Consider the following 15,678-nt stretch of genomic DNA (forward strand, 5'->3'; position numbering starts at 1 on the left):
TTATTGTATAATGATTGTTTGTTCTGTAGACTATCGAAAACAAATTAGCTTAAAGGGGCTAATAATTTTGTCGCAAAAATGTTTTTAAAAAAATTTATAACTGCATGCTTTGATTCAAGCCAAAATAAAACAAATAAGACTTTCTTCAGAAGACAAAATATTATCAGATATACTGTGAAAGTTTCCTTTCTCTGTTAACAATTATTTAGGAAATATTTAAAAACGAAAAACAAAGTCAAAAGGGGGCTAATAATTCTGACTTTAACTGTATATCCTAAATATTTTAATTATTTTTCATAAGTAAAGATATTTGTGTATAGCTGTACACCCTGTGTGTGTTAAGCAATGTGTAAGCGAGGCACAACTAATGCGCTCTGCGCTAAAATTTAGACATCCTCTAAGCTGGTCTATTGAAAAGTCTATTATAGTTCCTCAGAATAGCAATGCATCAGCAATGCACCTCAACAAGCCCCTTTTTTTAAAGCAGAACGCCTATGGCCGCACATATGAGCGCAAATGCATTTGCTATTTAAACAGCGTGCTGCGAAACATCAAAATGACTCTTGCGCCAAGCTGAAACTAGCAAACAACAATTGCGTCGCGCCTTGCGCTGCATTACGCTGAGTGTATTATAGGGCCCATTGACTCTAGATCATTAAAATAGAGCCCATGATCATCTGTATGATGGGATTGTTTACATATGAATGCTTCTTGAATTACACATGAACCTTGTCGATTTTTATGTCTCTCTGCTCTGTGGATTATATTTTTGGTAATTGTCTGCCACCTTGTTACTTGGATTATTTTATGTTTGCTTTAATCTTCACCTTGCCATTTGTATTTTTATTTAAGCAGATGATTCTTTTGTCTGTTTATTTAAAACTCACCATGACAAAAAGCAGATTTTACTACCAGAGTTTATTCGGATGCATTATTTAAAGTAAAAAAAAATATGTGGAAATGTTTTATGGTCAGATTTTTATCCCAATCAGGACTATGGATAAATACATTCAGAACAATTCAAGTTAGAAAAATATATAATACCATTCAAGTCTTTTCTGGACAGTTTAATGGAAAAAAATCCTTAAAAGTATATATATATATATATATATATATATATATATATATATATATATATATATATATATATATATATATATATATATTTTTTTTTTTTTTTTTTAATCCTAATGAACACTGCGGACAGTTTTTGTGTGACCAATAAAGTAAACCACAAAATACCTTTTGGCAGATGATAGTGTTTTCTCACTGAGCAAAGATTCTGTGTTGATTTTCCGAAATTGTTTTGCACGCTCAAGCATTTGCGACACAAGTGATCCTGATTTCATCCTGAAAACACAAACACACCAGAGGAATAAACTGCAGGAGAAACTTCAGTCTCTTATATAGGAGTTTTTCTATTTTTATCTGTGGAATAAAAAAATAACACAGAAACCAGATGAAGAAATATAAAAAAACAAAACAATATTTGAATCTATAGAAATTAATTTATTCTCTGAAAATTTATATAAAGTCTGAAAGACAAATATAAATTATAATTCCCTTCACTGAACTATGAACTGTAAGTTTAACATGCACATTTGTTTTAAATGTTCTAGTTCATTCTATCTTCATTTGATCTCCTCTATAAGCACAAGCTGAAACTGTTCTGCAGTCAGTTTTAACTCTGATGTTGTGCAGGACATTAAACAGCACACATCACACATATTCAGCTCTGATAAATATCCTGATCAAGCTGTCTGTAATCTAGAATGATCTAAACACATTTGCTGAAGCTGTAAACTGAAGCTTTGTCCATCATTTGATCAGGCAATAGCAACACAAATAAGTGCATTGTTGTTGGTCTTTGTTCTTCAGAGAAAGTGTTGAAATAATGGTGTAAAAACAGAGTCAATACCTGTGTTTCTCTGAGAGAGAGTCCTTTACTCGCTCCTCTGCCATACTGCAGCTAAAACACCAATGCAGACATTAGCAGAGCTTTGAGGAAACAATCAGCCGCTGACCATCACCTGGAGATGACAATATACTGAGATGAAGAACAGCACACTTTACATACACACTTCTTCAAATGAATGCAGTTCCCTGATCTGACACCTCATATATTTCACATTTAATATATGTTATATACTTTTTCGAGTGACATACTACACATTTAGTTAGTACTCAAAACGTCTGCTGTCTGCTGACAGTTAAGGGTTAAATGTAGTTTGTTTAGTGAACGTCAGCATTTTAATTATAAAAATAAATGAACACAGCCAAGCCTTAAAAAACACTCTGAACCACTTCTTTAAGGAGCTTGTTGTTTTTCAGCAGCTTTTCTTCCTGTTCAACTGGAAGGTCTGCTTTAACTTTACTTTTGATTTGGTGACTCTGAATGTTTAGAGTTATATTTAATGCTGAATTATTGGACACTATTGAGTCAGTCTGATATAGAAGAGAACAAACCTTTTAAAGGGATTAAAAATAAAGCTTTTAGACACAGAGTTTAAATGAGCGTGTTTGACTCAGTGTTTACTGTGTTTGAGGATTTGATCTTCAGGATCAGACATTTAAATCACACTCACACATATAAAACCCTTCATCATCTCCACAAATCAGCGTAATGTAGAAGTGTTAAACTCACATGCAGAAGTACAGACGCTCTTGTGCAGCAGGAACACAATCTGAGCTCTTTCACTCTTTCACTTAACTAAAACACACCTGTGCGATCTACAGGTATATCCTGCAATATTATTGGCTCCACTGAGTGACACTGACATGAATATTCATGAAATTCTCCTGACTGTGGGTGTGTCCTTGAGACAACACAAACCACTGGAGCTGAAGATATCTGTGCAGATTCTCTAAGCACGAGTGTGTTGAAGGAAGATTTAGAGAAGGTATTTAAGATGAAATCTGAGAGGTCTGAAGAATATTTACAGCAATGTTGAAACTATAAAATGAGATTAGAGATTTCTATATAAATGAGTACACCTCATACAGATTAGGCTTGGGCGGTATTACGGTATTATGGTATACCGCGGGATCTAAAAATAGAAACGGTGTCAGTTTCAATACCGTTATACCGTCAAAAAATATTAAATATCCTTTATTTAATGCCTACAAAAACGTATGTATGGTTGTCATCACGGGACAGTGTGGAGGAGAGAGGGAGAAAGAGGGAGAGGGAGGGGGAGAGGGTGAGAGGGAGGGGGAGAGAGGGAGAAGTGACGTGACGAGTGGCGCTCCAAAGTGTCCTGCAGTTTGGGAGTTTCGACTGAACAGAAGGGAGACGTGGTTAATATGAACGAGAGGTCTGCATTAGAGCTGAAGATCTTTGCCCGAACCCGGCGAGACCCGAAAAAATCCAAATCCCTGCATTAAAATCCATCCCTGCAAAAGTGAAGCAAATGATGACGAAGTAGTAAAAAAAAACGAATTATTACGGCGGTCAAGCCAGTCACTAGCTCAGAAGGAGCGGTTATTCCAGCCGCAGGTAGGCTATTTCGCGGTCGCTCATACACTGCGTATTACGGTAGAGCCCTAAACCGCAAGCTGACAGATAACATGACGAGGCCACTCGCTACCCTGAAACTGCTGTCATGGCAAATTAAATGCATGTTCCTGACTGGTAGAAGATGAACAAACAATCCTTCCCCAAAACTTGCTAAATCAGCCGGATCAGAACTCTGCATCTCGACCTGTAGCCGCATGAAAGGGTGTTCAGCTGCTGGACGCACCATGAGTGAGAGACTGCGCTAAAGCCAGTGGATTTAATAATGTTCCTCCACAAACACACGTAGCCTAATCTTGGTGAGTACAGTGTTTAAAATTATAAATAAATATTAATTAAACCATATAATCATAATGTAGACAGAGTATACAGACTAATGGTGGCATTATTCTTTTAATATTCAGCTTCACCGCCGCCCTAATGCCAGATTGTGAAGAGAAATGGAGAAACAATTCTTTCACAGCCTTTAACTAAATTTCGTTATTGCCAAAATACCCGTCATCATTTAGAGTTTATTTTAATTTGATTTGTTAAGCAAGATTTCTTTTTTAATTGTGTTAGCCAATTTAAAGGCAAATTGTTAGAGTGCTGAGATGTTACGATGTTTCAGAGGACTTATTTTATTTGTTCCAACTTTCAAGTGGCCTATAGTCTACGCTTGTTACGAATAAATGATGTTAAAACATATAAATGACTCATTCTTGAAAAAAATGCATTAGAGCTGTGTGCATGAGCACACTTGAATAATGTCGGGCTGTAAACGGGTTCGACTTAATAAAGCTGTCAATCGCTGCTGTTCCGCGGGAGCCGGCCAGATTTCTTACGGTGTGGGAGTAAATTTCTGAATAAATCGCGGGAGAGATGTGTGTGTGTGTGTGTGTAAGAGAGAGATAGAGAGAGAGAGAGGCCGTCTCTCTCTCTCTCTCTCTCTCTCTCTCTCTCTCTCTCCCTCTCCTCTCTGACTGCGAGCCTAAGATTGCATAGAAGGTATTCAGTTTCTGAATGGTTTAGGCTCAAGCCAACAGTTTGGTGACGCTGTCTGAGCCTTACGTCATAATTTTTTTTATTATACGCCGGTAATACCGGATACCGGGGTAAAATATGGAGGCGGTTTGACGGTCTCAAAATTTGGATACCGCCCAAGCCTAATACAGATCTCTCTTTTATATTATTATTTTCTATAGGGTGCTGTTCAATAATATTTGATAAGTGTCTATATACAATATGTTGAAAAGTTTTAGGTAATTAATAGTAGTTTAGGACTGATTGACAGCTATACCTTTTACCAGCATAAGCACACTTTACAGCCAGCAACATTTTGCACATTGCAGAGCAGTTTTCAAACACTCCAGTGGTAAACCCCCCAGAAATTCAAACTCCAGGCAAGAATGCATACTGTCATTACTGTGACAATAAACACCACTAGCTTAATCAATGCCCAAGCTTTGTACAGCCAACCAGTGAAATCAAAACTAACTGGATTAAGATGAATAAGAGATGCTGGAGGTGCGGACGAAAACATCAAGCTGCTCAATGCAGGTTAAAAGGCATCTGTAAAATTTGTAAAGGCAAACACCTAACTGTCCTACATGACCTCAACACAAAATTACCTAAGATGAAGCAAGTTGAAATGCCTCAAGAAAGTCAGATGCTGTAGCTTGATCGGCCAGCAAATGGCAGCCAGGTCATGTTGAAAATCAGTATCAAGTGTTGTTACACAATGGCAAGCAATCACTAATATCTTATGCAATTCTAGATGATGGGTCTGAACATACTATCTTGCTTCATGAAGCAGCAGAACAACTTAAGCCTAATGGACAGGAAGAAAAGCTTTCTTTAAGGACAGTTTGACATGACACCCAAGTTATTCATGGTTCAAGAGTATCTTTTACTCTTTACCCGGCATATCAGCCAGACAAAAGATTCAAAATAAAGAGTGCTTTCACTGCAGCAAATTTGGGTCTGGCTGAACATTCACATCCAGTTACCCTATTGCAAAAGAAATATGAACATCTCAAAGGACTGCCTCTTTATGCATTTTCGCAGGCCCAGCCAGTGCTGCTAATAGGTTCTGATCATTACAGCTTTATCACCCCCATGGAGCCAGTACAACAAGAGCCCAAAACTGGCAAAGGTGAACAACCAAGAAGTCGAAAGGCTGGAGCTATCTGGTTATGAAATCAAATTATCACCAAAAGCAATCGAGCAAACGCATGAATCCTGGTACATGCCACACCATATGGTGCATCATAATGTCAGGCACAGCGTAGTGTACAATTGTTCCTTACCGTATCAAAGCCATAACCTTATTGAGTATCTGCTGCCTGGGCCCACTCTTCCTTCCACCTTGTTTGGAGTGTTGCTTCCCTTCAGAGAGCGTTTTGTTGCCATCATGAGTGACATTAAAGGCATGTTCCATCAGATGCGGCTGCTCCAAGAAGATAGACAGCTTCGTAGATTTCTGTGGAGAGACATGCATTGTGATAATCCAGTCAGCATCTATGACTGGAAAGTTCTGCCATTTGGGACAACATGTAGTCCATGCTGTGCAACATTTGCTGTCCTCAAACATGTCCAGAAGAATACTGTTCCAGGTGAAGACACCCGTGCAGCTGTGGAGAAACATTTCCATGTGGACAATTACCTGCAGAGTGTAACATCAACTGACAAAGTATCCAAACTGGTGAACAAGCTGCAGACTCTACTTATGTCTGGGGGGTTCGAATTAAGGCAGTGGGCTTCTAACATCCCTTCTGCTGTTGCTCACCTTCCTACAGAAGCTAGATCTGAGAAAAATGAGCTTAAGCTTTCTGAAAAGCAGCGAGATGTTTCTGAGTCCACCATGGGTCTACGTTAGCTCTGCCAAACAAACACACTTGGTTATAAAACTCATCCAAGGGAGCCACAAATACCCACAATGAGGTACGCCTACCAAGTCTTAGCCAGTTAGTATGACCCACCAGAGTACATAATCCCCTACACAACACTAGCTAAAGCATTGGTTCAAAGGTTATGGGATAAAAAAAAATATATATATATATATATATAAACATGGCTGGGATGACCCATTGTTGCTAACAGAACTTGTGCAAGCCTGGCAAGAATTGGAGAAGGAACTGCAGCACCTGAACAACATTGCCATACCACGATGCTACACCAGCACACAGCTAGATTCTGAGTCCTGCTTAGGAAACATCCACATATTCTGTGATGCATCAAATCATGCATATGGTTCAGCAGCATATTTGAGAACACAGAGTCTTCAAGGCCAAGCTGAGGTTGCATTTGTCACAGCCAGATCACGAGTGTTCCCAAAACAACAGCTATCTGTACCCAGGCTGGAACTTTGTGCAGCACTTAGTGGAGCTTGTAGCGTACAGTCCACAGATAAAATTTCTTATTGATTTTATCACGGTCTGGCTTTGGTCGACAGAAGGGTTTTACGACTCCTGGCTCCAAAAAGTCTGGATTTTCGTGACAGCTTAAATAATCTAGGGAGCCTGGAGAGATAGGTCTGTCACTTCAAAGACATTCCTGCCCAAATACACACACACACACACACACACAACCACGAGGCTGTTCCGACAGAAAGAAAATGAACTCATCAAATCCTGAACCAGCACAAAACTAAGGTGTTATGTTTTGTAAACTTTGTATCTCATTTCTGACTTTTCTTACCTGTGTAACCTCTCTTATAACCTGTATGTATGTTCCCTTTAGGCCTTTGTAAAGCATAAATATTGGAAGGATATGAAAAATTATGTTAATGTACTTTTAAACCCCCCATGTTTGGTACCGATGGGTTTCTGCTGACATTTTACAACACATGATGCATAGAGCGAGACCATAACTCGCATTGCTTTATTCTTTAAAGCCCTGTATTAAATGCCTGTCCGCATGCTTTAGGCGGACACTCAAATTTGCATACGAGCAGCCTCGAGACAAAGGAAGGGTTCCCGCTTGAACTTTGTACTGAAACCATTGGTCAGAATGCTGAACGGGTTGTCACGTGACCCGCAGGTATAACCAGACCTTTTGCCAAACATCTGGGCAGAAAGAGAACGTCCTAAAAGGAACATCATTGACGGTGGCCCTCGTGCCACACGGCTCTTCACAGCCACATGGACTTTCCCGCCACGTTTTCTTTATTTTCCGGCAAAAGTAAACTCAGTTTAAAGTTTGCGATCGTGTTCGTCCGAACTGCATTACAAACTCCACGCATCAAGAAGGACATCAAAAGGAGTTTCATCAGGAAAAGACCCGCATAAAGAGAGAGACCTCCAGACATGAAAGACCAGGTGATTTTAGTTATGCGATTAAGCTGTGCCCCTTTTATCAAAAAGGTGTTTTTTATAATCCTGGTGATCCTTAATGGTGTGTGGAACTGAAAGTTTTGTCACTCTTTTATCTGAAATCTATATTTCCGCGCTTTGCTATCTCTCTCTGTTCGTACATGTTTTATAGTCCCGTATAGACCCGATATCTCCACGTGGTTTACCTTTGTTCTGTGTTTAATGTATGTTTGTGCGTTTGTTCGTTATGTCTGACTAGTCAATAAATTCCATTATAATCAGATGAATTGTATTGTTTGCCTCACTAGAAAATGTCACTGAAATACAGATTCCCCTGCCTAGCTATTATAAGTTGTTTAATACTTTTGAATGATTAATCTACTTCACAAGAAGTAGCAATTAAATTCCCTTTTTCTAAATGAATAGATTACCGTGTCCGCTCGGAAGAGCGGCGGCTCTGCTTGTGTTTGTTTGGTCAAATTAACAATAAATTGATCCGGAATATTAGTGATTAATAATAATTCGTTATTGTTGATAATTAATATTCATAATCTGGGAATCCGCTCGGTCGTGCGAGCATGATCATATACAATCATATGTTTGTTTGACCAAATTGACTGAAGCTTAAGCCGGAATATTAATAATTAAGAATAAACCGTTATTGTTGATTATTAATATTCATAAAATGAGCTAATTTCATGCTACAAGCTCAACTACCAAAAGTTCTAGAAAAGAAACTGACACTGAACATTCAGTAGGTTCATTTATGGAGTGACTCAAAGACAGTCTTGTCCTGGATCCAGTCCGATTCATGCAGATATAAAGTGTTTGTGGGTACACGAATCACAGAGATTCAGGAGCTGACTGAAAACAATCCAGCAACCACTGCAAAACCCTTCAGCAGCTCTCAGTTCCCAGTCAGTTGCAGCAGGGACCTCAATTTCTGTGGCAAGACTCAAGTGCCTATCCTCAAGATACAAGAAAATCAGTGCTAGACATTACTGATGAGGAGAGAAGGGTAACCTTTTGTAGCCTGACCACGATAGACTACTCTGATATAATGCAAGAATTCTCGCAGTACCACAGCTTTGATCAGTTGGTGTAACATGAATCACAAGAGCAGTTAATGCAAACTAATCAAACCTGAGAAGTATGTGCCCAAGACCATGCAGCTGCTGAGAACTGAGTCCAGAAGCAGGCACAAGCCATGTGCTTTCCAGCTGAACTTAAAGGGTAACAAACCCTTACTTTCCAACAGTAGATTATTAGCCCTAGCTCCTGAGCTTGACCACTCTACTGGACTTATAAGAGTCGTTGGTCGTCTGAGACATAGTGAACTGCTTAAGCCAGATACCGTCCACCCAATTGTTCTTGAACCCAAACGCCCACTCAGTCAACTCCTGATTCAGCATTATGATGAAAAACTCCATCATCCTGGCCCAGAATGAGTGTTTGCGGAGTTACGCAGAAAATACTGCATTGATCAGAAAGAAATCAACTGTTGAATCGACTGAAGAAAGATGGATCCTGTTAAACTGGAGAGTGAAGATGTGAAGATTGAAGAAGAGGCGCTTACAGTGAGAAAAGAAGAGTCTGAGGAACAGACAGGTCGGTTTATTAAAGCTCAGTTCATCTGTGTGTTCACTAAACATCTTCAGCCAAAAGTAGCTAAAACTGGTTTTATATTCGCATGTTCAGACTTTCTCCTTAACAATATCACTTCAGAAAATGATTCTGTGCTAATTATGACTAGTGAAATCATATACTGAGTTAAAGTTGTTTTTATATTCGTTTGCTTTGGTACTGTGACAGCTTATACCAGGCTACTTTAACTACTGGCTCTGAAATGGCACATAAGAATGACTTCAACATAACATTAGCACTGTTTAATTTAGTGTGAATATTGTACTTTGATAGTCATTATATTATAATTTAATAATATGATAATATGATTTTACTATTTGGAATTAGCACAGAGTAATTTTGTGAAGTGATATTATTAAGGATAAAGTCTGAATGTGCGAATATAAAACCAATTTTATCTCAATAAATCACATTATCAGCCAACGACTCTCAAAGTACAATAGTCACAGTCAAATAAACAGTGCTAATGTTGTGTTGTAAGTCATTCTTACGCACCATTTCAGAGCCAGTATTTAAAGTAGCCAAAATGAACAAATGTACGAATATAAAGCAACTTTACCTCAGTTTATAACTCAATTCATAACTATTGTGCAGTTGTTGTTGTTTTAATATTTAAGTTATAATGAGTTACTCTGACAGTAAAGGGTTAAATGCAGTGTTGTTTAAGGAATGTCAGCTTGTTGTTTTTCAGCAGCTTTTCTTCCCGTTCAGCTGGAAGGTCTGCTTCTGACACCTCATACTTTTCACATTTAATATATGATATATACTTTTTCGAGTGACATTATATATATTAACTAAGATACTGAGTTAGTACTAAAAACGTCTGCTGACAGTTAAGGGTTAAATGTCATTTGTTTATTGAATGTCAGCATTTTAATAATAAAAATAAATGAACACAACCAAGCCTTAAAAACACTGAAGCACCTCTTGAAGAAACCTGTTTTTCAGCAGCTTTTCTTCCTGTTCAACTGAAGGTCTGCTTTAACTTTACTTTTGATTTGGTGACTCTGAATGTTTAGAGTTATATTTAATGCTGAATCTTTGGACACTATTAAGTCAGTCTGACATAGAAGAGAACAAACCCTTTAAAGGGATTAAAAATAAAGCTTTTAGACACAGTGTTTAAATGACCGTGTTTGACTCAGTGTTTAATCTGTGTTTGAGGATTTGATCTTCAGGATCAGACATTTAAATCACACTCACACATATAAAACCCCTTCATCATCTCCACAAATCAGCGTAATGTAGAAGTGTTAAACTCACATGCAGAAGTACAGACGCTCTTGTGCAGCAGGAACACAATCTGAGCTTTTTGACTTTCACTTCACTAAAACACACCTGTGTGATCTACAGGTATATCCTGAAATATTATTGGCTCCACAGAGTGACACTGACATGAATATTCATGATATTCTCCTGACTGTGGGCGTGTCCTTGGGACAACACACAAACCACTGGAGCTGAAGATATCTGTGCAGATTCTCTGAGCACAAGTGTGTTGAAGGAGTATTGAAAAAGTATAATATAGTATACATAGTGTCATATAATACAAACATATATAAGAATAGAGAAAAATGTATTTGAAATAAAATCCAAGAGGTCTCTGAAAAAAATTCAAAGCAGTATTGGACTAATAAAATAAGATTACAGATGAAAATATAAATGAGTACACCCCTTACAGATCTCTCTGATGAATTATTATTTTCTATCAGATGCTGTTCAATAATATAAGTGTGTTTATACATTAGATTAGTCAGGATTAAAGCCAAAACAGTTACATTTAGTTCAAATGTTCATTCATTCATTTTCTTTTCGGCTTAGTCCCTGATTTTTATCAAGGGACACCACCGCGGAATGAACCGCTTACTTATCCAGCATATGTTTTATACAGCCAGTACTGGAAAACACCTATACACACTCACACACACACACACACTCATACACTACGGCCAATTTAGTTAATCAGTTTCCTTATAGAGCATGTGTTTGTACTGTGGGGGAATCGGAGCACACGGAGGAAACCCACGCCAACACAGTGTAACATAAAATTAGCTCATTTTATGAATATTAATAATCAACAATAACGGTTTATTCTTAATTATTAATATTCCGGCTTAAGCTTCAGTCAATTTGGTCAAACAAGCATATGATTGTATATGATCATGCTCGCGCGACCGAGCGGATTCCCAGATTATGAATATTAATTATCAACAATAACAAATTATTATTAATCATTAATATTCCGGATCAATTTGCTAATTTGACCAAACAAACACAAGCAGAGCCGCCGCTCTTCCGAGCGGACACGGTAATCTATTCATTTAGAAAAAGGGAATTTAATTGCTACTTCTTGTGAAGTAGATTAATCATTCAAAAGTATTAAACAACTTATAATAGCTAGGCAGGGGAATCTGTATTTCAGTGACATTTTCTAGTGAGGCAAACAATACAATTCATCTGATTATAATGGAATTTATTGACTAGTCAGACGTAACAAACAAACAAACGCACAAACATACATTAAACACAGAACAAAGGTAAACCACGTGAAGATAGGCAAGGCAAGGCAAGGCAAGGCAAGTTTATTTATATAGCACATTTCATACACAATGGCAATTCAAAGTGCTTTACATAAACAAGAATAAAAGAAACAAGTAAAATAAAAATAAAAACAAATAATAAAAATGCGTTCAAAACAAAACAAAACATAAAAACAGGTAAAATGTGATATGAAAGAATGAAGAAGAAGAGAAAAACATGATAGTGCAATCTGTCGGACGCAGCACAGTGCTCATTCAGTAAAGGCACAGCTAAACAGATGTGTTTTCAGTCTTGATTTGAATGTGCCTAATGTTGGAGCACATCTGATCATTTCTGGAAGCTGATTCCAGCAGCGAGGGGCGTAGTGGCTGAAAGCCGATTCACCCTGCTTTGACTGAACTCTTGGAACTTCTAGTTTATATGATCCTAATGATCTGAGTGATCTGTTAGGTTTGTATTGAGTGAGCATATCTGTGATGTATTTAGGTCCTAGGCCATTTAGTGATTTATAGACCAGTAATAATACTTTAAAATCTATTCTGAATGTAACTGGCAGCCAGTGTAAAGACCTGAGGACAGGTGTGATGTGCTCTGATTTTCTGGTTCTGGTTAGAATTCTGGCTGCAGCGTTCTGGATGAGCTGTAACTGTCTGACTGTCTTTTTAGGAAGACCAGTGAGGAGTCCATTACAGTAATCCACCCTGCTGCTGATAAAAGCATGAACAAGTTTTTCTAAATCTTCACTAGAAACAAAGCATCTGATTCTTGCTATGTTTTTGAGATGATAGTATGCTGATTTACTGACTGCTTTGACATGACTGTTAAAACTCAGATCTGACTCAAGAGTCACACCAAGATTCTTGACCTTATTTTTTGTCGTTTGACCTTTAGTGCCAAGGTACGCATTTACCTTGAGAACCTCATCCCTGTTCCCAAACGCAATGACTTCAGTTTTCTCTTTGTTTAACTGAAGAAAGTTTTGGCACATCCAATTGCTCATTTCATCAATGCATTGGCAGAGGGTGTCAATGGGGCTGTAGTCATTAGGCAGTAAGGCTAGGTAGATCTGAGTGTCATCAGCATAGCTGTGGTAGGAGATTTGGTTCTTTCTCATTATTTGGCTTAGAGGAAGCATGTAAAGGTTGAACAGGAGAGGTGCCAGAATCGAGCCTTGTGGGACTCCACATGTCATGGGTGTCCACCTCGACCTATGGTCACCTATGCTGACATGGTAACCTCTCCCTTCAAGGTAAGATCTAAACCATTTGAGGACCGTGCCAGACAGCCCAACCCAGTTTTCCAGCCTATCCAGAAGTATGCTGTGATCGACAGTGTCAAATGCAGCACTGAGATCCAACAATACCAGCACTGTTATTTTACCTGAATCTGTATTTAGGTGTATTTCATTGATTATCTTTATAAGAGCGCTCTCTGTACTGTGATGTGCTCTGAACTCCGATTGAAAATTGTCTAAACACCCCCTGAAGTTTAAGAACTTGTTAAGCTGGTTAAAAACAACTTTTTCAATGATTTTGCCAATGAAAGGGAGATTTGAGATTGGCCTGTAATTGCTCAATAGGGTGTTATCCAGGTTGCTCTTCTTCAAGAGGGGTTTAACAACTGCAGTTTTAAGTGAGTTTGGAAAAATCCCTGAGAGAAGTGAAGCATTTACCACTTTTAGAAGATCCATTTCTAAACAGGTAAACACCGTTAATTGCCATGAAATCAGACATAATTTCTGATTTCTTAAGTTGTGGTTGAGCTTGTTTGATATCGACACAACTTGACTGATTGGATGAGCTGATTGCCTTTCTGATATTATTGATCTTATCAGTGAAGAAATGAGCAAACTCATTACATTTGCTTTCAGAGAGGAGCTCACTGGGAATCTGACTGGGGGGGTTTGTGAGTCTCTATCGTTGCAAAGAGTGTACGAGCATTATTTAAGTTGCTGTTTATAAGGCTTGAAAAGAAAGTCTGTCTAGCAGTGTTTAGTTCCATATTAAAGGCATGAAGACTGTCTTTATAGATATTATAATGGACTACTAGTTTCGTCTTTCTCCACATACGCTCAGCTTTTCTCCACTGTCTTTTCATCATTTGTACTCTCGGTGACCTTGTCCAAGATCCCTTTTGCCTGGCAGTCATCTTCTTGACTTTAACAGGAGCATTGTCATTTATGACATTCTCAATTTTAGAATTGAACAAAATCAAGGAGAGAATCAACAGAATCTGCAGATATGCTTGGTGCTAGTGATATGGCCTTCATAAACTGCTCACTGGTGTTCTCATTTATTCATCTCTTTCTGAGAGAGACAGATCTGTCTTTAATAGCTGGAGTGATCAATATATCAAAAAAGATACAGAAATGATCAGATAGTGCCACATCCTTAACAACAGTCGATGAAATGTGTAAACCCTTAGTTATAAGTAGATCAAGAGTGTGTCCACGATTGTGTGTGGGTCCTTGAACATGCTGAGTCAGATCAAAAGTGTTAAAAACAGTCATCAGTTCTTTTACAGCATTGATTTCTGGATTATCAATGTGAATATTAAAATCCCCAGCAATACTAAAATAATCATATTCAGATGTTACTATTGATAACAGCTCTGTAAAATCCTCAATAAAAGCTGGAGAATATTTTGGAGGTCTGTAGATAATGATCAGTAAGATGCGTGGAGCACCTTTCAGTGCTATACTCAGATATTCAAAAGACAAATAGTCACCAAATGACACTTGTTTACATTCATACACATCTTTAAACAGGGCAGCGATGCCTCCACCTCTCCTATTAGCTCTGCAAACACTCAAAAAGTCAAAGTTTAAAGGAGCTGCTTCATTCAGAACTGCTGCGCTACAACTGTCATCTAGCCAAGTTTCATTTAAAAGCATAAAATCAAGGCAGTTTGTGTTGATAAAACCATTGACTAAAAGAGACTTATTGTTGAGCGATCTGATGTTTAAAAGCGCTAACTTAACAGTTTTAGCCGTTTTCACTACAGAAGTCTCAGATCTACATTTAATAGACACCAGATTTGAATCATTTGCTTTACGACCAAAAGAAGTCTTTGGTTTTCTGTCACTTAACACAACACATATCTGCTTAGAGAAAGCTACAGACACACTGGGTTCCTGCTTGTTCTCAAAACATTTGATAAAGACACTGTTATCTAAGCAGGCCCCCGACACACATCAGTGAGAGCTCTTGTGTTCACCAGCTGAAGATGGGGCGTTGTTGTTTGGGCCCTGGCGGTGTGGCAAAAATCGGAGGGCTCTTCCAGGTGTTTGTGGAGCAGGCCGCTTTTTGGTTGATAACTGGGGGCTTGCTGCAATGGAGTCTGAAAGTTTAATTCCAGCATACACCAGTTCCTCCATCTTTTTTGAAAATCCCAAGAGTGGTGAACATTGTGACAATGAGAAAGTGTCCGGTGACAGAGGCTGTGCATCTGGAGATTCTGTCTGCAGAAATATGTTTTCCTGAGGATCATTTTTGAGTGACGAGACTTGATGCTGTTCTGATGCGTCACAGTCTGCCTGTGTTGAGCAGAGGGCAACTGATCGTGTCTCTATCAACATCGGGTGTTTTGGCTGCATGGCATTATCACTGTCCTTGGGTGATTCGTCAGCCACAAGGCCACTCAGGAGCTGATTTGAAGTCCTGTGGTCATCCGGACATTTGCTAGGTG

The 15,678-nt window shown here is 38.4% G+C and overlaps 2 protein-coding genes across 3 annotated transcripts in view; one reads left to right on the forward strand and one right to left on the reverse strand.

Moving 5' to 3' along the window:
- Positions 1 to 10,778, reverse strand: part of si:dkey-82i20.1 — a 62,283-nt gene extending 51,505 nt beyond the window's left edge. The window contains exons 1-4 of one of the 2 annotated variants that reach the window (XM_087245647.1): positions 10,714 to 10,778; positions 5,803 to 5,975; positions 1,919 to 2,030; positions 1,243 to 1,350 (exon numbers count right to left, since the gene is read on the reverse strand). In XM_087245647.1, coding sequence (XP_087101773.1) covers positions 1,243 to 1,350; positions 1,919 to 1,962 — 152 coding nt within the window. In that variant the 5' untranslated portion in view covers positions 1,963 to 2,030; positions 5,803 to 5,975; positions 10,714 to 10,778. Of the gene's footprint in view, positions 1 to 1,242; positions 1,351 to 1,918; positions 2,031 to 2,644; positions 2,705 to 5,802; positions 5,976 to 10,713 lie in introns of those variants that run through there. The other variant, NM_001444389.1, reaches the window with a different exon arrangement.
- The window catches only part of LOC137491081 (uncharacterized), a 554,517-nt gene that overhangs the window by 378,286 nt on the left and 160,553 nt on the right, over positions 1 to 15,678 (forward strand). The gene's annotated exons all lie outside the window — the stretch shown is intronic.

Source organism: Danio rerio, chromosome 4 (genome assembly GCF_052040795.2).
Source record: "Danio rerio strain M-AB ecotype USA chromosome 4, GRCz13ab, whole genome shotgun sequence".
NCBI lineage: Eukaryota > Metazoa > Chordata > Actinopteri > Cypriniformes > Danionidae > Danio > Danio rerio.